Raw genomic sequence first — 21,866 nt, 5'->3', positions numbered from 1 at the left:
TGGGTGACAATGTCAACTCTTCTGGGAAGCACGAGTCTCCTCTACCTCCATATGGCTGGGGCTCAGGCCTCACAGCAGCTTACTGACAAGGCCAGGTAAGTGCCACCCTCCTGTGACAAACGAGGCACTGAGAGGCCAGAGGGGTGAGGACCCTGGCCAGGTCCTTGGTTTTGTCCTGTCCACACCCAGAGTTTCCCTGCATGGCCCAGGACAGCTCAGTGGAGAGTGATGTGGGTCAGGATTGCTGCCTGGGGTGGAAGCTGGGAGCTGAGTGCCGGTGTGCAGAGGAAGCTGGGTGGGAGACACAGTCCTGGCGCAAAACTGCCCTGACACTCCATCAAGGGCCTGTCTGCTCAGAAAAGGAGTGCATCCACCAGGCTTGGCCAGGGACACCAAGGGGAACAGTATGGCAGGCTCCGGTCCCCTTTACCCCATTTTTGCTGGACGCAGGACAGCAGTTAAGGCTGCATTTCCCACACTCCCCACTTGATGACATTCCTGCTAATGGCATGTGAGTGAAAGGGCTGTGTGCAACTAGCATGTCATTTGATAAAAACAAGCTGTTTCTCCTATACTTCCTCTCTTCTGCCTTCTGTGAGCAGAACAGACACAGAGTGACCAGCCTCAGCACAACCCCCTGGGAGCTGATGGAGCAAGATGAAGAAACCCGGTTCCTGATCCTGCTCACCCACTGCACCAGTGTAGCTGGAAGCCCACCAACATAGGCAGGGTGCTGGGCCCAACTCCCAGAGTGCCCATCAAGTGTGGCCAGAAGCAAACTTGTCAGGGTGGGGTGAGCAGAGGGGTACAACGTAGGGCCAATGGGGCAGCATAGGGGTGGCATGGAGTCCAGGTGCACTAAAGGAAGAACTTTCTCCTGCGTGGAGAGGGTGGCCCTGTGTGGTGGCTCAGTTCCCTACTTGAAATATGCAAGCAGAACATGAACAATCACTTGGCTGGGCAGCAGCCAGGAAGTTGCAAGTCTGCGGTGCCACCCGGATAGGTACAATGGGAGGAGACAGGCGCCGCAACTTCAGAAGAGGGTAAGAGCCCAGCACCTCACAGTGTGCCAAGAATTGCCCCCTTCGTTTCTAAAATGACCCATGTGCCTCCAGGGTGCCAGCTGACCGGGAGGGAAGAAGGACCATGGACAGGGCCGTTTTTGAGAGGGGAGCACCCAGAAGGGGACTGGGCTGGCACACTTGGGCACAGGAGCCAGGCCACGAGGGTAGAGGTGCTGAAAGGGAGGCGGGAGAGTGCACAGATCAGCACTCTGGAGACAGAAGCCTCTAGCTCCCTCCCTCTGTGACCTCTGGCAGCTCCTGCCCTGCCAGGCCTCAGTTTCCCCACCCATGACATGAGAGCACCCTTTTTGCCCAGACTTCTTTCCCCAAGGGGCTCCCCACAGCCCCACATCTCCGCCCTGCTCTCTCCAGCGCGGTCAGAAAAAGAGCCGGCTCTGTGAATCACGAGCTGCAGGCCAGGCCGGTGAGAATCAGTTCCCCAGGGCTCCATCACCCCCTGGGTGAACTGATAAAATGGAGTTTCCAAACCTGTAAAGCCGTCAGCAGCTGTGGCTCAGAGGTGAAGGAACGCTGCAGCAGAAGCAGCAAAACCTCCACCAGCTGCAGGGCAACGGGCACCCGAGGGCAGGGGCATCGAGGCAGGCAGGAGGAGGAGACAAAGTGGTGAGGAGGTGTGGGACACTTGGGCCCTGCTGTCCCTCTAAGACCAGAGCTGTCTCCAACAGAAAATCCAGTCCTTGGGTTCCAGAACCTGGAAGCGCATTCGGCCCTCAGCTACAAGCCAGGGGCCCCAGAGTCCTTCAGCGGAGCTTCGGTCTCACCATCTGGAAAATGGGAGCAGTGAGTCTGCCCAGGCCCCCCGGGAGCTAACTGTGAGCCTCCAAAGGAAGCACTCTGGCCGGGAGTCAGGAGACTTCGGGTCCAGGCCTGCCTTCCCCAGTATAGGGGATCTCAGCACCTGCCAGGTGGCCCTTCCAATGAATTGAACCTCTCACAGCCTTGATTCCCTCATCTGTAAAATGGGGTCATAAACCTGGCTGCCTCTCAGCCACAGGGTGGACGGAGTTACTCTTCAAAGCTTGTGAAGTGGTGGGCAGAGGGGCAGGGCTGAAGTCACAGCAATGAGGACAGGGTGGGGAGAGCAACACTTCAGGGGCTTCCCCAGCCTGGAGGCTGTACGAGCCAAGAGCCCCGACCCACCCCTTGCCAGTGACAGGCCCCTGCTGGTCTGCAGTCCCTGCCGCCTCAGATAACAATTAGCCGGGCGGCAGCAAGCACAAGCGGACAGCCCCCATTTGTTGCCCTGTGTCTTTGTGCCCCCATCAGCCCACAATTGGGCCCGTGAATTATTTATTCTGTTGTTTGTTTAAAGATACATGGCCTGCCGGTGACAAGAGTGAAAAATGTCCCTGCTCCACAGGAGTGACATCTCCCCACTCTTCCTGCTTAAACCCCCCCAGTCTGGCATCCCCAGAATTAATCACCTGGCTCCCACCCAGCACCTCCACAGCCCCTGTTGTCGCCAAGCTAAGGGATGGGGGATGAATGAACCTGGCCTCTGGTTCCCACTGCAGGGTGGAAGGAGCAAACAGCTCTCATCTTTCCCTTGCAGGAAGTAGGGCCTGGAAGACTGCATCTCCCTTCCCTGTGCCTCCACTGCCCTCCTTGTCTGGTTAGGGGCGGGTGGAGTGGGAAGGGGCGTAATCCTACCCTGTACCCATGTGTCCATGAGGTGCCATCAGAGCTGCCAGGGAAGGACCTGCCCTCTGGTTTCCCCTGGCCAGTGACAGCACCATAAGTGTCACCCTTTGGGGTTAGGGCATTATGTCCAGTGAGACTCCCCACCATAGCCCCCAGAAGGCTAATGCCCCACTCTGATGGGCCCTGGAGCAGAGCTCATTTGACAGACCCACTGCCGCACCAGCAGAGTAAGGCATGACGGATGAATCCAGGAAGGATAAAGCTCCGTGGGAAAGAGGAAAACGGCAGTCAGGAGTGTGGGGTGGGGAGCAGTGAGGGATCCCTGCTTAGGACAGAAGGGTCTGCTTAGGGGCTGCATTTGGGGTCTCTGCAGATCTAGACACAAAAGGCCAGAAGAGGGGAGTCCTGGGAGGACCATGCCCCTTCCCATCTCAGAGTGCAAGGCCCAGGGGGCACCTGAAGGGAGTCCCAGGGCTGTAGGTTCCCAAGAAGCTGGTGGTCCGGGAGGAGGAGCAGGATTGAAGAGAACCAGAGGTCCTCTGGTAGAAGATGGGACAGGGAAAAACACCTTGTCATCAGGATGTCAAAGAAGGGGGCATGTCAAAGCCATGTATCCTACTCCACACAGAGCATGGGACCCCAGAGATAGGGAGGCCATGTGAAGTCAGGGTCAAAGGAAAGACAGTGTGCGGCCAGCCAGCCAACCACCGCCTTGCTGTGTGACCTCAGGAATGTCACTCATCCTCTCTGGGCCTCTGCCAGGGATCAAACCTCTAGCCCTACCCTGACCTCACAGGACAGCTGTGAAGATCACTCAACAAGGAGAGGCTTTGGGAGTGAAAAATTGTGTGTGGATGTAGGAAGGGACTTTCCTTCTTTCCACAGATGGCAGTCTCTCAACACGTGGGGGCCGTGCTAAGAAAGGAAGAGAAGATGCTTCCCTGGAGCCACAAGGCGGGGGAGCCCATGAGAGGTGCTGCCTCAGCCAACACACACCAGGGAGGCCTGTTCTCCTGACCTCCTGGCAGGTGACAGTGGGCATCCTCTCTGGAGCCTGTGTTCCAGACCCTCCTGTAGTCTAGCCCATGTCCTCCTGCTGCCATCAACAATGTCCATTTCTGGCCTTCTCCCCAGGACAAGACGGAAGAAGCTGAGTGCTAACTCCCAGGTCCCGCTGATGGAAAGTCTGGGGCGAGGGGGTCTTCTCCTCCCTCCCCACCAATAAGAGCCCCCAGGACTTTCAGAGAGCCAAGGAGGCAGGAGAAGCTGCCACTCAAACTATCTGGACACTTGGAGGATGTCCAGGGAGGGAGCCATGGTCTCAGTGGGGCAGGGATGACCACAGCCACCCCTCCATCTCTCTCCCCACCAGAGCAGCTGGAAGTGAGGCCCATGGAGGTCCACCCTACAGGCAGGAGATCCCATGGCTCACCCCAGGGCAGAGGACTCCAACTCTTTGGAGGCGGTAGGGATACCACTGTGGCAGTCAAGTCCAGCCCCGCCACCTGCTGGCTGTACAACCCAGGTGAGTCCCTAACTTTGCTGAGCCTCCCTTTCCTCATCTGTGTTACACAGAGGATAAAAAATAACCTGCCTTCCAAGGTCGCTGTGAAGATGAACACTGGTACGTGGTAGTGTGGGACACAGTCAGGGTTCAAGAGACAGTCGCCATTATTACTGGTGCCCCCGAGGTCTGATCTGTCCTTCACACACCCTGCCCCTCTCTTTCTCTCTATCTCTTCTCCTCACACAGGAGAGGCTTCAGGGGGACCAGAGACGCTGGCAAAGATGGTAGTCTTGCTCCCTCCCATGCACATCCCTGCCCAGGCCTGGACCTTAGTTAGGCCTGCCCCTCAGATGCCGAGGACCCCCTCAAAGCATGACCCTCTACTACGGAGGTCTCCTTGGACAATCCCTTCAAACACCCTGCCACCTGAGAACTGAGGTGCCTGAAAGCCCTCCATCCAACCTACTCCTTCCCAGACCCATCCTGGGGACTGGCCTCCTGAGTCCCCATCTCTCAGGGCCCTGGTCAGGGTTGGCCAGGCTGGCACCGGGCCTCCATGCCCAGGAAGCAGAGACCCTCCAGACAACCCCTTTTCCCAGAGGGACTGAAAAGGCACAGGCCCAGATGTGGGTACCAGGGCAGAGAAATCCCAGAGTCCCCTTTTACCCTTCATGAACCAGTTTCCCTTCATGGCCTTGCCCTTGGCGGGCAGAGGTCCCTGGAGGGGTGCAGGGAGGGCTACGTGGGGTGGGACCCTGAGGTTCTCTCCGGGTTACCATGATGGGCAGGGCAGAGGGGCACTAACTTGGTACCTCAAGGTTCTCCTGTAACTCCCACTCACCTGTGGCCTTAGGGCTCTCCCGAGACCCCAGAGGACTAGGCTCAGGAGGGGCATGGCCAGGTTCAGGTTGGAGGGGGAGGCTGGCCTTCTCCCAGAAGGAGGCGGGCCTGGGTGAGCCCTGAGGGGAAGGGAGCAGGGCCGGGCGCTCACCTGGCGTCTCGAGGTTCTCGCAGAGCTCAGACTTGGCCTCACCATTGGGCCGGAAGCTGCCCTTCTGCGTGAACTTGTTGGACATGGTGGCGGCGGTGACAACAGCTTTGAGGCTGCGCTTGCGCTTGGGCACATTCTGCTCCGGGTGGAAGAGGATGATGTAGACCTTGGGCATGTAGAGCATCCCCAGGGACACCGAGGCGCTCAGACTCACCGAGACCGTCAGCGTCGTGGTCTGGATGTACAGCTGGAGGCGGGCGGGGGTTGGTGTCAGAGAGGGCTCGGTCTAGGCCTCACCGCCCCCAGAGACAGGCACAGGGGGATGGACCCAGGAGCCCCGCGCTGGGTCCCACAGACTTGGGCAGAAGGGAGTCTGAAGGGAGTCGTGGTGGAGCTGGGACTTCAGACCAGAATCTCTGGATTCAAAGCCTGGCCCCACCACTTCCAGCTGTGTGATCCTGGATGAGTCCCACCCTGTGCCTTCGTTTCCTCACCTGTCACCTGGGTGTGATGTTATAGTACTTACCTCATGACAGGACTTGGTAAATGGCGACCGTATGTACAAGGGCCGGCACATGGTAGGTGCCTGGGAATGCCGCTCACTGCTACATGCAGATACTGGGGGTAGCGCCCCTGGAAGGGCCCTCGGGGGATCACAGGATCAGGAGTGAGATGAGCGTCTGCTGGTGCCCTGGAGTAACTCCCAGTGGCCATGCCACAGCCCCTCCACCAGGTCCCCATTCAGTGACTGCGCCTCCCACCGCCACCCTGTGCAGAGCCGGCCACTGGCACAGGAGCCACAGCGCCCAACCAGATATGGCGATGGCAGCAGTCAAAGCTCATTTCACGCTCGCGAGCCAGCACTAACGGTGACAGATGTTTAGCAAAATGAAAGTCCATTAATCTGGGTGTCGGATAATCCATTCTTCAATAGTGGGGCCTTCCAGGCAGGGCCTGACAATTCCCACTGCCCCCCCCCCGCCCCTCCCCGCCTCCTCCCTCCTTCCTAGTTCTCCAAGGCCTCTGCTGTCCCTTCAGCACTCCTCCCCACCAGCCTGTGGGAGGTCAGAGGTGGCCAGGCTGTGGCCCCCAGGTCCAGGCATAGAGAGGGCAGGAAATGCTCAGCTTCCTAAATCTGCTGTTTCTAGGCCTAGGCCCCCTCCCGTGGGGCCTGGCTGAGGTGCCACCTCCTATAGGACACTCTCCCCGACCCGCAGCTCTATCCAACCCTCTATGACCCCCATTCTCATATTCCACCCATCTCCTGCCCTTCTCCAGAAATGCTTCATGACCTGGATCTGAAGGCTATCATTCTGGCTACCCTTTGGGAGAGAGGCTGGAGAAGTTCTAGGGTCTGAAAGGAGGGAGGGGTGTGATCCTGAGCAAGTCTCAAGCCCTCTCTAGCCCTCAGTTTTCTCATCCATACAATGGGATGATAGCTGCTACCTCTCCCAACCCACAAGGTCACCCAAACCCAGACTGTGAAGCTCTGTGAACTTGCACAGCACCGTGGGGAAGGAGGCTGGGACTGTGGAGAGGCTATTTCATTTGTCACCATTCAGAAAATGTCATGGGCCCAGGGAAATGACAGCCTGGTCCCCAGGCCGGAGGAGTAGGCAGGGGGACAGGTTCCACACCACTGGGGAAAATAATGAAGGTCTGGGCTAATCAAGATGAGGCTTGTTTTCTGGATCTTCACCATTGGTTGGGGAGCTCCCTGGGTGAGGGTGTATGTCTCCCTCATTAGATTGGGGGTTCCCTAAGGGCAAGGGCAATCTCTCCTGTTACACATGGGGGTTCTTGGGTACAGGAGTTGCATTTCCAAGTCAGATATCCAGTTTAGGCTCTCTGTCCCCACCTTGTTGATTGGGGGATGGGGCGTGCAATTGGGCCCATATGGAGTTGATAGAACCAGGGATAGAGGCCCCCTCTCTGGACAGAGTGAGCCCTGCAGTGGACACAGCCCTGTGCTGGGCACCAGATTCTACTCTGCCCTGACCCACTGCGGGATGCTAGGCCCCTCCACTAACACAGGCAGAGTCAGCACCATGGGTACACACACTTGGTTTCATGCCCTGCTGCCACCGTCTTGAATCCTGAATCAATCATTTTTGAACAAGGGGCCTTTACTCGCTTTTTGCACAGTGCCCTGAGAACTATGGAGCCAGCCCTGAGCATGGAAAAGAGGACAATCTTTGGTGTTCTTTTTTGCTTTTTCAGCCTAGGACCCTTTCTGCAAATAAAATAAAAGATGGGGTGTCAACAGATCAAACCCAAGCAAAGCTGCCCCCATCTTCTGGGGGGCAGAAGCCCTTCCAGCATGAGCCTCGGGGGCTCTTCTAGCCATCACACATGCATATACATGGATGTGGGGGTCTCTCCTTGCTCTGAGCACTGGAAGTCCCACCACACCACCGGCTCAGGCATTAGAGCCCCTGTGTGAATGTGCATGTTGTCACCAGGAGGTAGTAGCGTGCCAATTCTATCAAAGAAGCAGTGGTCCTCTAGAGCCACTAGAACCCGGCAGGTACCTCCTCCCCCCTAGGAATGGGGCCCAGGCACACGCAGCTCTGCAAGGCAGGTGGGGTGAGAGGCGACCTCCAGGATGTGATTTCATCTTGTTTCCCAACCACCCATCTTCCAGACAGAAGTGTCTGAACTCCTGCTCCCATCTCTGATCAGGCCAGGCCTGCCTGCTACACTGTCCTCTGCAAGAAATCCTGTCTTAGCCTCACCAGTGAGTGCTCCTCAAAGTGAAAGAGGTTGTCAGAGCTAGGTCTGATGGGTGTGGATAGAGGTCACCGTAGGTGGGGCAAAGGGCAGAGTCCGAGGGGCCCTGTTGGGGGCACAGAGGAGTCCTGACGGCTCCATGCTTCTGTCCAGGTGGACCCGAGTGGCTACTAAGATCCCCAGAATCTCCACAAACCGGATGAATGAACTTCCCCACAAGCTGGTCAGCCTGTGGCCAGGTCCCGCTCAAGTCCAGCTGAGCCGTAACCCCACGCGGTAGAGAAAGGACGCTCCAGACGGCTCAGAGTAATGCCTCGCGGCAGCAGCGATAACACCTGAAAATCCGGACTAAGGCAGGGAAATCCATCCTCCTGCTCACCAGAGCGGGCTTCACTCTGCGCCACCATCTGCACGCTTGGGGAAACGGGTGCAGCTGAGCCCCTGCAAGTGCATGTGCGCACACACCTGGGCATACCCACATGCCCACAAACACACACACCCGTCTACGCATGCATCTCTGCATTCACACACACACCTGAACTCACAGCTATACACTCATACCTAACTCAGAATCATACTTGGGCATGCGCGTGCACACACACACACAACACATTCTCCTTCACACACACTCACGTGCATACACACAGATACATTCACCCACATCTCCACACATTACTGAATATGCATGTACAAGCGCATACACACATCTGCAGACACCGCTGGGCACACACAACTCATCTGCACACCCACACCAGCAGCCATGAACCTCTCAGCATACACACCTGCCCATCCCCACTCAATGTGCACACATGCGCCCACCTGCACACAGATCCACATACCACCCAGCCATGTGCACCCCTGAACATGCACAAAAAGGCACACACACCTCTCTGTAAGCCTACCACAACTCCACACAGCAACCGCACCCACTCTATCTACACACACACACACACACACACACACACACACACACACCAGCCAGGCCTACAGCTTCCAATGCTCACAGCATTTTATAGTGCTACAGAACATGTACAGATACACCCCTAGGGCTGCCTTTGCCTCCTCACTCAGAAGCCCGGGAGGCAGGTCCACGTCCTCCCACCCCAATGGGGGGCAGAGCAGGGCCTTATGGCCACACATTGCTGTGAGGCTGGCCTGCTGTGTGACCCCAGGCAAGTAAGCCTCTGCCCCTTTCTGAGCTTCAGAGGAGATCATTTCAGAGGCTCCCTTTCAGAATCAATACTGAGCGGAGCCTCCTAAAAAGGGAGAAGGCCTGGGCGCCAGGAGAGATCTGGGGGCTGGGAGGGAGGGAGGGCCCAGCAGCTGGAGTAGGCGGGTATGACACCCTGGCGGGGGGTGGGGGCCCAGGGCAGCGGGATGCTGGCGGGTAGCCCGAGGAAACTACCAGAAGCAGTATAAAGGGCTGCTACCAAGCCATGGGCCTTCCAGCCAGGTACCTTTCCGCCCTGAGGAACCAAGGGAAGGGGCGTCCTGTCATTGCTGAGGCTCATTTCTCAAGCTGGAGTAGGGATGGCTTCTCTGGTGGGCTCTATGGGCCCCCCCACCCCCACACTGCAGGCCAAGGGGCTTCTGCCTGCATCTGTCCTCACCAGGGCAGGCCCCCCACAGGCCCTGGGTGCAGGAGCCCTGGCTCATAGTGTGAGCTGGGCCTGGTGGCTGCTTTGGCTCAGGGCACTCACTGCCAACCCCAACGTCCACTTCTCTGAAGCCCTCAGCCCACAGGCCTCCCTGCACCGGGCCAAGAGTTTCAGAACAGAGAGCACAGCTCCTGCTTCTAGTTGCTGTGGGAGAAGAGGCAGCACCTCCAAAGGAAGCCCCAGGGCAAGAAGGTGTCCCAGGGCTGCAAGGACAGTGTGCACTAGGCTTGGGGTGGGGGGCTCCTGAGGTAGGCCAGCAGGGTCAAGTTCAGCCATGCCCCTACCAGCGGAGTGATCTCAAACAAGTCATTTGGCCTCTCTGTGCCTGTGTCCTCGCCTAAATGGGGACAGTGATCCCTACCCTACCCTGCTACAGCGGAGCCTGCTGGCCAGTAGGTAGCGCATCAGGCACAGGACAAGCACCCCACCCATCGTGGCTTTGGCAGCAGCCTCACTGAAAGCCATGCATCCCCGGTAGTTCACACCTGGGCGGGCTCTGCTTCAGATGCTGTCCATGGGCTGAAGACCCCCCAGCAACATATCCAGCCCGGGCTGCTTGCCCTCGGCCCCCAAACAGGCTCCTCTAGTGTCTTCCCCGCCTTAGGACGCAGACATTCCTTCCTTCCGATCCTCACACCAAAAACCATGGAATCATCCTTGATCCTCTGTACTTCTTACCCCACATGCAATCCATCCAGAATCCAGCCAGCCCACCTGCAGACACATCCAGGGGCCCCCACTTCTCATCACCCCTGCCGCCAGCAGCCCCTTGGTGTGGTCCCTACAGGCACCACCACATTGGCCATCCAGCTCCCAGCTCGCCTTCCTCAGGGCCCCACCCCGCAGCCAGAGGGATCCTTCTAGACCTGCGCTATGTCACATTCCTCACTGTTCAGAACCCCGTGGTGGCTCCCTTCTCACCGACAGTAGGAGCCAGGATCCTTCCCACAGCCTCTGTGTCTTCCAGCATCTGCCCTGTCATCCTTCTGACCCTGTCTCTGTCACCCTCTGGGTTCCTTAGCCCCGGGCCTCCCTGCATTGGGCAAACTGTTTTCATGCCCATCATGCCATGTGACTGTTACAACACCTTAAGGATTGCTAGAGAAGAATCATGGCCCTAATACACTAATGAGGAAACTGAGGCAGAGAGGCCAGCTGGCTTGCTCAGGATCATGTGGAGCTCAGACCAGGCGCTGGGGTCCTTTGTCCCCACAATTCTCCCCTGTTTCTAGCCTCTGGCTTCAGTGACTCCCAGTCCTTCAAGATAAAACCACACGGGAGCACCTGGGGCACCACTCAGGGGCTGAGTGTCTGCCTTCGGCTCAGCAGGTGATCCCAGGTCCTGGGATTGAGTCCCACATGAGGCTCCCCTGCACGGAGCCTGCTTCTCCCTCTGCCTGTGTCTCTGCCTCTCTCTATGTGTCTCTCATGAATAAATGAATTTAAAAATCTTTAAAAAAAGAAAAAAATAGGTAAGAACCCCCCCCCACCCCAGAAGCCAGGCAGTGCTGGGGCTGGGATATGGGCAGAGTGCACAGGGCCCCAGGGTGCATCCAGGCCCATGGGATGGCCTGACAGAGCCAGCAGGAGGCAGCCCCTCTGCAGCTCCGGGCCAGTGGAAGGAAGGAGCCTCAGCTGACACCCCAGGCTCCCAGGCTTCAGAGGCTTGGGGACGAGGAGAGAAGGAGACAGTGTCGGATCCATCCCCCACCAGGGACCCATGGGGATCCTGTGAGGACAGAGAGAGGGGCAGACAGAAGATGAGGAAGAGAGGAGTGGATGGCAAGGCAGATGGGGCTGGGTAGGGAGAGAGGTAAGGGAGAGTCTAGAAGAGAGGGAAGGCTGACAGAGGAGAGAGGAAGACGATGGGAGGCAGAGGCAGGGAGGGAAAGAGAGAGGAGGACAGAAGGAGAGGGGGAAGGGAGGAGGAAGGAAAGAGATGAGATGGTGGGGAGAGTAAGCCGGAAAAGAGGAGGGGCGACTCAGAGATTGGAGAACAGACTGGAGGCAGAGGAGGCAGTGAGGCGTGGGAGAAGGCATCTCCAGAGCAGGTGTGAGGCCAGGGAGCCCTGGAGGCTGCCCCCAGCTCAGGGCCCTCATTCACCCACCCCCACCCTGGCCCCATCACTCACCTTGTCTGCCGACTGCGAGGTGCCAAAGAAGATGGGGATGAAGGCGAGCCAGACGATGCAGGTGGTGTACATGGTGAAGCCAATGGGCTTGGCCTCGTTGAAGGTCTCGGGCACACCGCGCGTCTTAATGGCATACACGGTGCACGTGACCATGAGCAGCATGCTGTAGCCCAGCAGGCAGATGAGCGACAGGTCTGAGATGTCGCACTTGAGCACACCCCTGGCAAAGCGGGGGTCGAGCGTCCGCTGGTCCTGGAAGTCTACCACCGAGTGGGAGGGGTCCACCACAAACCACACACAGATGCCGAGCAGCTGCAGGGAGATGAGGCTGAAGGTGATGGCCAGCTGTGAGGCAGGGCTGATGAAGCGTGGAGCACTGACCGACCGCTTGCCCTGCTCGAAGATTCGGTAGATGCGGTTGGTCTTGGTGAGCAGGGCCGCATAGCTGATGCTCATGCCCAGCCCCAGGAAGATCCGGCGCAGAGAGCAGGTCCCCAGGTCAGGCTCAGCGATCATGAGGAAGGTGGTGGCGTAGCACAGGAAGATGCCGGCCAGCAGCACGTAGCTCAGCTCACGGCCTGAGGCCTTGACGATGGGTGTGTCATTGTAGCGCACGAAGGTGACCACCACGAAAAGTGTGGCAGCGATGCCCACCACCGCCAGGAAGAGGGGCAGCACAGCCCAGGGCGAGTCCCACTCAAGCTTGATGATGGGGATGGGCCGGCAGCCCGTGCGGTTCTCTGTGGGCCGCATGTCATACGGACAGGTCTTACAGGTGTAGCGATCCACCTGATACTGGTACCCCGTGCAGGGCTCACAGTGCCAGCAGCAGGGCATGCCTTTCACTGTCTTCTTCCGCTCACCCGGCTGGCAGGGCAGGCTGCAGATGGAGCGGGGCAGCTGCTGCCCACTCCCTGGCCAGTGCATCCGCTCTATCTGGCAACGACAGCACAGGGGAGCTAGCCTTAGGATATGCCGTCCAGTGCCTTGGGCTACCCTCCTGGCTGGCACCCTGGGGCCCCACGCCTCCATCACCCGGTTAGGTGGTTAAAATCCAGCTGTCCTGCCCAACCATGAGCTGCTGCATCCAACAGCTGGATTTAAATAAGCCCACTCACATGACTCAGACACAGCATCTGGACCAAACCCGAAACCCTCAAGGACCATATGGAGACACCAAGCCCAGAGAGCAGCAGTGACAACCCAGAGTCACATGGGGAAGCAGAGAGGACTCAGGAGCTCTGACCCCAGATCAGCATCTGCATCACCCAGGGGCTTGAGGGAAATGCCACATTTTGACCGACCCCAGACCTGTTTCAGGATCTGAGTTATAAGTAGGCCCTGCAGGTGACTTTGGTGCATGCTGGAGATGCGCTGCCCCACAACTCAGACCATGGGGTCTCCTCTGGGCAGCCCAGGAATCTGAGCTCAGCAGGGAGCAATGGACAGAAGTTTATGCCGAGGACACATAATCTGTGCCCAGGGGTTAGGGTTTCTTTATATTGTGCTCTAAATTAGTGCTAGTCACCGTTACATGTCTCCAAAGACACAGTCGCTGTGAGCAAAGGAGCCACAGGCATGTTGGCACACCCTACTGAATTCAATGTTAGAGAAGCCTGGAAAGTAAGAAAAGTTCAGGGAAGTAGCTTATCCTGTGGCTCTGGGCACGACAAGGCCATGTGGTCCCCTAGAAGCCAAAGAGCACAGCAACAACCAGGGCCACCATCCCGTAGGAACAGTGAGGCTGGACAACCCCCATGCACGGGAGCTATGAGACCACAAGGGACACAGCGGGATGGTAGCTGTTCTGGAAAACTCTGGCTCCTGGGAGAAGAGCCGCGAATGCAGGCAGACCCTGCAATCACAGATGTGTTGCTAGCTGGCTGCAAGCCCTGCAGCAAACATCTCAACCCTTCCAAGCTTTTGTGTTCTCACCTGACCAAAGGGCAGCAGATATGAGGCCACTTTGCCCTTTGCTGTTTATTGTACCACTGCTATTGTGGCTTTCACTGGCAAGTCAAAGCAGAAACGCTGAATATTTCCCCAGAATGGCTCTGTGCGTGTTCCCTGCCGCATGTCTGGCGCCCAGCACAGGGCTGGCACACAGAGGGCCCAGGGAATCTCTGCGGAATCTATGATAGAGGTAGTGAGTCCCAAGCACCAGCCACGAGAGGCCACCTTGCTCTCAGACCCTGGAGGAAGATAGCAGCAGGCGGGGCGAAGTCTCCTCCTCAGCGCCCCCTATCCCAGCCTGGCCTACTCATACTCAGTGGACCCCAAACTGAGCCCTCAGGAGAAAGTGGGGAGGGTATGAGGGCTGAAGCCCACTTCTCCCTAACCCTCCCCACCCTCACTGCCCCAATCCATGCTGGCAGAGGGGCCTCGTATCATCAGGGAGGAGTCCGCTGTGCACCCCACACTGAGGCCCTGCTTTCACTTACCACATCTGTAGAATGAGACCAGAATAGTACCTGCCTCGCAGGGCTGCCGTCCACACATTAAGGTCACATGCTTACAAGGGTCACTGTACACAGCAGGTACTCAGTAAGGATTAACTGCCGATGCTGCTAGTCAACTGAATCACAGGCCCCCACCGCTCCTCCCACTGCACCCAAAAGAGACACGCCTCCACCTGGGGTATCGCCTCACTTGGCAAAGTGAGTCTCCGTTCAACAGCCCAGAGAGCATCACGACAAGAACAGGTTCAGCCCCTGCCCTACTACTTGGCCTTCAGAACATCCCTCAGGCTGGGCTTGCAGAGATAGTTCCTTTGACTTAGAAGATCATCGGAGCTAAATGGGATCATGGGCAGAAAGGGCTTTGAGGAGTTCAAGGGGTTCGCCGCTGGAACAGATTCTTACAAGAGGGGAGAGCAGGGACACAATGCAACTCTCCCAGGATCTGGCTCTAGGGTAGCTGTGGCCAGACATGGGCCTGGGCCTCCTGAGTCTTCTGGTCCATCCCTCTGACTGTCACACTGTGCCCACCCCAAGCTTGGCTCGCCCTGCCACCAAGGCAGGGGCCAAGTCCACTGGCATTTCCTCGGGGAATGAACCACAGGTCCTCGCTCTCCAAACACCTGGCTCTGTTCACCGCTGGGTACACTGAAGGTCAGAGAGGGAGAACCACCTTGTCCCTGGGATGATCACGGGCTGGGAAGATGTCGCTAAGAGGACCCAGGAGAAGACCCCCCACACCCACCCAGCTGCCCCAAAACCCAGAAAAATCATGACCTTCTGGGTACACTTTGACAGCTTTAAGAAACGCTCTCGAACAATACTGTGCCCTTTGCCTTAGGCCACTGTCCTCCTTCGCCCCATGGCAGCCCCTCCCCACCCCTACTCACCTAGCTTCCCGACCCCTGCTGAGCCGCCATGGCCCTGTTCCTCCATTTCAGGCAGGAGTGGTGCGCAGGGCCCTCAGAAGCCAGAGGACGGCACGGAAGGAAGCCCCAACCTGGCAGCAGTGCACCTGGGCCCAGGGCTGACCCAGACTGATCGGGGGCTGCCTCCCAGGGGCTGGGTGGCACGAGTGACTCTCTCCATCCCTCCAGGGGCCCCTCCCTGCCCTCCTGCTGGGCACTTACTCTGAGGTGCAGGTGGTCAGTCCAGGAGCCGATGACCTTATACTCAGCAGAGCCATTGCGCAACTGGTACTGGTAGATGTCATAGCGCCCAGGGGCATCTCCGTTCTCGTTGAAGGTCACAGGGTTCCCTGCGATGCCTGGAGGGACCGGTGAGGGTCACACACTCAGTATATTGGCTGAGCTTTTACTGAGAAGCAGGGAGTACCACGAGGTCAGTGCAGAGACCCCTCGGGGGAGGCTCCTGCATGGAACATGCCTTGGAAACATCTGAGGAGACCGCCCCCCACACACTCCTACCCTACGGAGCCCCAGGACCCCTTCCCCTGGCTGCAAGGCCCGGGATGCTCACCTGAGAAGTTGACACTGCGGATGTACTTGAGCAGTTGGGTGCCATCCACGGGGTCCATGCGGGGGCAGAGACCCACGCGGCCGGGACACAGGTCACGGTGCATGGCGTGCAGCGCATGGCCCATGGCATACACAGCATCGATCACAAACTGCACCTTCCCCTCCTGCTCATATGCTGAGTCCTGCCCAATGCGTTCTCGGTCTGCAATGAAACGCACAAGGCGGGGGCAACCATAGGCTCATCGTCCTCACAGACCATGAGACAAGAGAGGTGACACAGCCTGTGTCTGCACACCTGGGCCTCCTGGCTCCTAGCCCAGGGCTTGCTCTGCCACACAGGAGATGGTCTTATGGAGGCACACGAGGGCACAATTCCAAAAGGTGAAGGGGAGGGTCCACTACCCTCGCCACGGTACTGCCAGACCCTAGCCTCTGAGGCCCCAGAACAGCCAGGGCAGGTCCCCGTGTCACAATCGCCTTCAGAAGGCAATCGGCCAGGGGGTTTCCCTGTGGCTGTGGCCTCCCTGCTATCCCCCAGCCTAGCCTAGACTAATCTGGGAGCAGCTGGCCCCCGCACAGTCTGGGAAATCGCCAGGACAAAAGCTATGTCTTGCAGTGGTACCCGATGGCAGCCCACTGATGGGCAGCCGCTCCAGCCATGGGACATATGGGGAAATTAAGGCCCAGAGAGGGTGAGAGCCTGGCTGCAGATCCCTCAGGGTTCAGGACCCAGGACACCTGGTGCCCTCAATGGCTTCCAGTCACCCTGGACACCAGAAGTCACCAGCATCCCCACCCACTCCATCTCCATTAGCCAGGCTGAGTGAGTTTTGCCAAGTGGGGAACCACTCCCACCTCTACCCTCACCTCGCTGCAAATGGCAGTAGCTCCCAGGGCAGCATGGTCTTGGGGCTCTGGTCTCCTACCCTTACTCCCTGGGCCCAAGCTCCTTGGCTGCCTAAAGCTTCAGTGTCCTCTCAGTAAAAAGGGCATCATAATCCTGCTCCACAGAGGCTTACATGAGAAGAGGTACAGAAAACACTTGGCACTGAGGTGACTAATCCATGTTATTGTGCGAAGTGGTCAGAGTGGGGGGTTTCTGAGGTCCCTGAGCCAGAGCAGGCCAGGAAGGCTTTCTGGAGGAGGAGGCGCTACCTGAGCCTGAGCCAGGGTAGCAATCATAAGGAAGAATAAGGGTTGCTAACTTCTAGCGAGTACCTGCCCTATGCTCAGCATCATTCTCAGCTCTTTATGCATATTAACTCACTGAAGTCTCACCAGGGTGCTAGGAGGTGAGCAGTTATCCCCACACCAGAGAGGAAACTGAGGCACAGAAAAGCCCAGTGACATTCCAGAACCACGAAATGCCGATTCTGAACCCAGGCACACTGGCTCCCAGCCTGGGCACCACTCTATGCCTGAGGGATTCTAAGAGCGGGATTGGGCGGCGGACAGGAAAGCAGGGAGGTTGAGAGGAGGAGGGGACAGGAGGTGGCTGCAAAGTGGAGGGAGGCAGAGGATGGCCAGAATGCCAGAGAAGCCTGGCTTCACTCCCGAGGCCACAGACCCTGCCCACATCACAACCTGGAACCTCCTCCCTGGAGACCAGGACAAAGAAGCCCCGCCACAACAACCACCGCCTCTGTGCCAGAGGGCCAGTGCCACACCTTGCAGAGGTGATTCCCCAGCGGGCAGCAGGATAAGTGGCTGCACCCCAGCCTAGCCCCATGGGCCACAGTCTGAGCCTCTCATGTCTACTGTGTGGGGGCCAGGCCGGGCTGGGTCAGCCCCAGGCCCTGCTCCCCTGGGAACTCCAAAGGTCACTCTGTCCCTCCCTCTCCCTTGGATACCTTGGAAGCAAACACCGGGTAAAGGGAAACACACTGCTGTCCCCAGGCTCTCTCTACCATCTAATCCTCTCACCCCGGAAGGACAGATGCCACCCCACCCAGATGTGGGATGGCTGGGCTATGCATCGGTCACCCCTCAACTGGCCAGGTCAGGTGGCCAGGACCCCACCCCATTATCAGCTTTGCTCAGGGTTGAGATTCAACACTTGCTGAATGGACAGCAGAAATCATGGGATCACAGTGCTAGGAACAACAGGACCAAGGCAGGTCATCTGTTCCAATTCTGCTATTTTACAGATGAGAAAACTGCCTGCCCGGGGCTCCTGCAGAGCTGGGGGCACATTTCGTATCCCTGCCTCAGCCACCAAGACTGACCAAGGGCAGAACCTGACCCCAGTCACCCCAACCTCGGGGGTCAGAGATCAACAAGAGTCACCAGTACTCAGATTGCACAGCTGGGGGGCAGATGCCCACTTAGCTCGAGGTGGGGGGGGGGGCACCGTTCAGTCCAGACAGGGCCCCAGCTCCTCCAGGGTGGCCTTGGGGCTGGAAGCAGGCCAGGCTTCGGAGCTGCCTCACTGGCTCTCTCCTGGTCACCAAAGGCCCTCGCTACCTGCTGTCACTGTCCTCTGTATGCAGGAGCCTGGACTTGAGTCCAGACTGTCTGGGCTGGAACCCCAGCTCTACCACCTACTCCAGCTGTGTGTGACCTTGGACCTGTCACTCCATCTCTCGGACTTCAGTCCTCTCAACTGCAAAATGAGGACAGTGATGGTACTGATCCCAGAGGGTCAGTATTAATAGGTTAGTATGTACGAGACCTGAAAAGAGGCGTGGTGCTTCCCAAATGCTACAGAGGTTGGTTAAATCTTTGCACCTGAGGGCACAGAGAGGCTTGAGTCCTGCCCTGCCTCAGAGCTCCTGGGCCAGCAGAGCCTTGCTAACAGGCAGCATTATTTCTAGGCCAAGGAGCAAACAGGAATGAACATGAAAGGCAAATACTCCAGCTTTCCAGCCTGCCCTTGTGTCTGAGCTCCTGATGACAAGGTTCTGAGAACCAGAAGAGAAGCACAGGGATGATCCTGTCCCCAAAGGGAGGGCAGTTGGCGGGGGAGGGTCCTAGAGCAGGGTTGCCTGGAAAGCTCCAGCCCTGGACCCTAAGGGGACCTGCTCCACTGAGCCTGAAGAATGGAAGACATAAAATCCCACTCAACAACCCACATTCCCATCACACCTTCATTTCATCTGGGTGAGAGACTAAATTATTAACCAGGACGGAGGGAAGGCTGTGGCCACTAAAGCAAGCTGGCAGCTCTCTCCCGAAGCCAAGGACACATGGGGTTAAGTGGATCTGGCTGCACCTCCCCAGCTAAACTGCCCTCACCTCTCCTCTCTCCTCCTCCAAGGGTCCCTCCTCAGGGGACCAGCTGAAGCATCCATTCCTGGGCCACTTGGGTCCAGGACAAGTGCCCTCGCTGGGGTCACGAGCCGCCTGCACCAACACCAGATTGAGGACCACCCTCAATGGGAGAAGCCAGCTCTGGCTGGGGAAGCTCCCACTAAAGAGGCTCTGGGCTCCTGTGGAGCTGTCAGTGCCCCCTCAGCGCAGCCCCTCTAGAATCTCTACCCCAGAGCTGTCACAGTGCCAGCCACAGACTCCTAGAGACTTCTCGACACACCCGCACATCCTTGACTTTTGTCTCACATCCAGCCCCAATGACAGATGAGAAAATGTGCAGCAAGGCGACTTGCAAAGGACCTTTATTTTCAAGGGTACCCCAGGCCTCAAGCATGTCCTCTACACACAGGCACCCCTCAAACCCCAAGGGCCCTTCCCCTGCACCCCTTGGGAAGGCAATAATGAGAGGGCCTAAGTGGCTCACATGGTGGGGGGCAGGGAGCAGGAATCATAAATACAAGTTAAAAAGGACAAGATGCTCCATCCTGAATGTCTGAAGCTGTGCCAGTAACCAGCACGGCTCTCCACGTTCCTCCTGATTCCTCAAATAACCTTTCGGCATAGCTGCTGCTCACCGAGAACCTTCACATGCCTGGCATTTTCTGTTCTGGGAGGCTCTGGGAGGTAGGCAGGCTAAACTGACCCCTCTCACAGAGGAGGTAACTGAGGTGTGCGAGTGGCCGAGTGATGTACCAGAATCTTACGGAATCCTGGCACCTGGCGTGTGCTCAATACGTCCCCGGGGATTGGCCTGGCTGGGAAGTGGCTGAGCTGGGATTTGAACCCGGATCTCTCTAGTTCCATAAGAGTTTTCCACCACCTGTACCGTCCCTCTCCTACTTCTTCCACCCAGCCTCTAACCTGCCTCCTTCCCCTTTTCTGGGGTCCAGGCTCAACCAGGAGTTAAGGATCCCTGTCTGTGGGGTTAAAGCAGGTGGTGGCCGTGGAGAAAAGTGGGGATCAGAAAAATCCCCTTATGGGTGGGCAAGACCTTCAGAAGGTCCAGGTGGCTCTGGAAGGAAGCATGACACACACCCCCGAGAGCCACTATAGGAGATAAATCCCAGACACACGGTGGCAATGACAGCAGCAACAGTTTGAAGATGTCCTAATTGTGTCCCGGGGTGCAGTGAGCCAGGGATGCGTTTGGCTCTGCCACAGGTGACAGCCAGCGGGGGAAACTATTGGGAGAGGATTTTCTTCGTCAAAACCCTGCAGCTATAGTTACTACGGTGACTGCAGCCTTTGTATGCAGGTTGTAAATTGTAATTGAAATGAGTTTTCAAGGTTGAAATAATCAGAGTGCCCCCTTGTCTCTCTCCCATCACCCCGCCACAACTCACCCCGCCCAACTCACCCTGCCCAACAGCAACCCTCCTGAGTTCTACGCTCCCTACGCACGCACGCACACAGTTCTTGAAGCGGCTCCCTCACAGAAAGGAATACGAAATCCATTACGTACGCACGCACGTATATTCACATCCACCCATCCAGGGTGGCTGCATGCAAATCTGCAGGCATTGATACACATGTCTAAACACACACCCGTGTTCAAACACAGATAATCACAAGTATATGTATAAACACAGGTAACACATACATTGCTACACAACTAGCATGGCACTCATCCAAACACAGGGTCATCCAGAGTCACCCACTGTTGGGCTGAGATGCCCACAAGTGTTTTCTTTGGGAAGTGATACCTGGAAGCACCAGTAGGGGTAGGAACCTGGGATGGGGAAGGGCGGCCACTGATGCCAGGTGTGCGGCCCCATCCCTCTGGGGCCCTCCAGGAGACCATGCGGAGGACGCCTCAGGGCTGCCCATCTGAGGAGACAACCACTCCCGCTCCCACCAATCTTAGGCCAAGGCCTGCTTCCAAGGGCACTAACTCCACTGGCAAAGACGGGGCTGGTGAGCACTGCAGGGACCAGGGAGTGGCAGCGTGTCTATATTCACAGGTAGAGGCCCACATGTGCAATCCAGCATAGGTGCACGTACACAACACACACATCTGCACACAGAAGTTTGCATTTACATACAATATACAAACGTACACACCAGCTTTCATCCCTTGGGCAACTTCTGGGGAGTAGGATAAGAGGGTCCCAGGGTCCCCCCAGGAACAGCAGCCTAGCAAATAGCTGGGCCTGTCTCCCAGCCTGCCATGGACCAGCTAGTGATATGACCTAGGTCAAGCAAAATGTACATTCCTCAGATGTAAATGCGGGGTAATAATACTGGCCTGCAGGGCCCCTCGGAGGATTAGGGAGATACAGGTACAACACACAGCATCATACCTTCTATACAGAAGCACTTTATAAACTTGTTTCCTCTCCTCCCAGGCACTCCTCCACGGGATAAGATCCCACATCCCGGGCCTCCCTGCTCCATCCTGCGTGGTGCATACAGGCCCTCCTACCCTCAGGATGACATGAGCACAGGGTACCCACCCCATGCAGACAGGGGCCCAGCTGAGGTCCGCCCGCCGAGATCTAGATTTGAGGACAAAGCTGCCACACTGTCCTTCCTGGCCATTCCCCTTCTTTCCCGACTCACCTGTGGTTGATCCATCCTCCCCAATACCTCCCTGAAACACCCAAGTCCTGGCAAGCGATAAATGCCATATAACTATTAGCTGTTATTATCATTGGTGGTGGTGGTGTGGATGCTGGCACAGGCTGGGCGACAGGAATCCCCCACACATCCTCAGCTGCCATGCACCTACCCTCCCTCTCAGAGCTCCCAGCCCCTGTGAACCGAAGGCAGTAAATTTCTCCTATTTCCTCATAAACCGGGCCTTCCTCCGCTCAGCCATCACCTGGCTGGCAGTGCTGTCAAAAAGATGGATGCCACATCTGCCTTGTTTACAGCTTTAA

The 21,866-nt window shown here is 57.4% G+C and overlaps 1 protein-coding gene across 9 annotated transcripts in view; it reads right to left on the bottom strand.

Moving 5' to 3' along the window:
- GRM4 (glutamate metabotropic receptor 4) overlaps positions 1-21,866 on the bottom strand; it is a 113,930-nt gene that overhangs the window by 1,932 nt on the left and 90,132 nt on the right. For 2 of the 9 annotated variants that reach the window (XM_041772228.1, XM_041772234.1), the window contains 4 exons: positions 15,680-15,880; positions 15,331-15,467; positions 11,745-12,680; positions 5,743-11,341 (listed from right to left, as the gene is read on the bottom strand). In XM_041772228.1, the coding sequence (XP_041628162.1) occupies positions 11,039-11,341; positions 11,745-12,680; positions 15,331-15,467; positions 15,680-15,880 (1,577 nt within the window). In that variant the 3' untranslated portion in view covers positions 5,743-11,038. Of the gene's footprint in view, positions 1-5,224; positions 11,342-11,744; positions 12,681-15,330; positions 15,468-15,679; positions 15,881-21,866 lie in introns of those variants that run through there. The other 7 variants (XR_005990405.1, XM_041772264.1, XM_041772248.1 and 4 more) reach the window with 7 other exon arrangements.

The sequence above is a fragment of the Vulpes lagopus genome, chromosome 1, assembly GCF_018345385.1.
Source record: "Vulpes lagopus strain Blue_001 chromosome 1, ASM1834538v1, whole genome shotgun sequence".
Taxonomy (NCBI): Eukaryota; Metazoa; Chordata; class Mammalia; order Carnivora; family Canidae; genus Vulpes; species Vulpes lagopus.
Note: the sequence above shows the minus strand (reverse complement) of the source record. Positions and strands in the feature narration are given on the sequence as shown.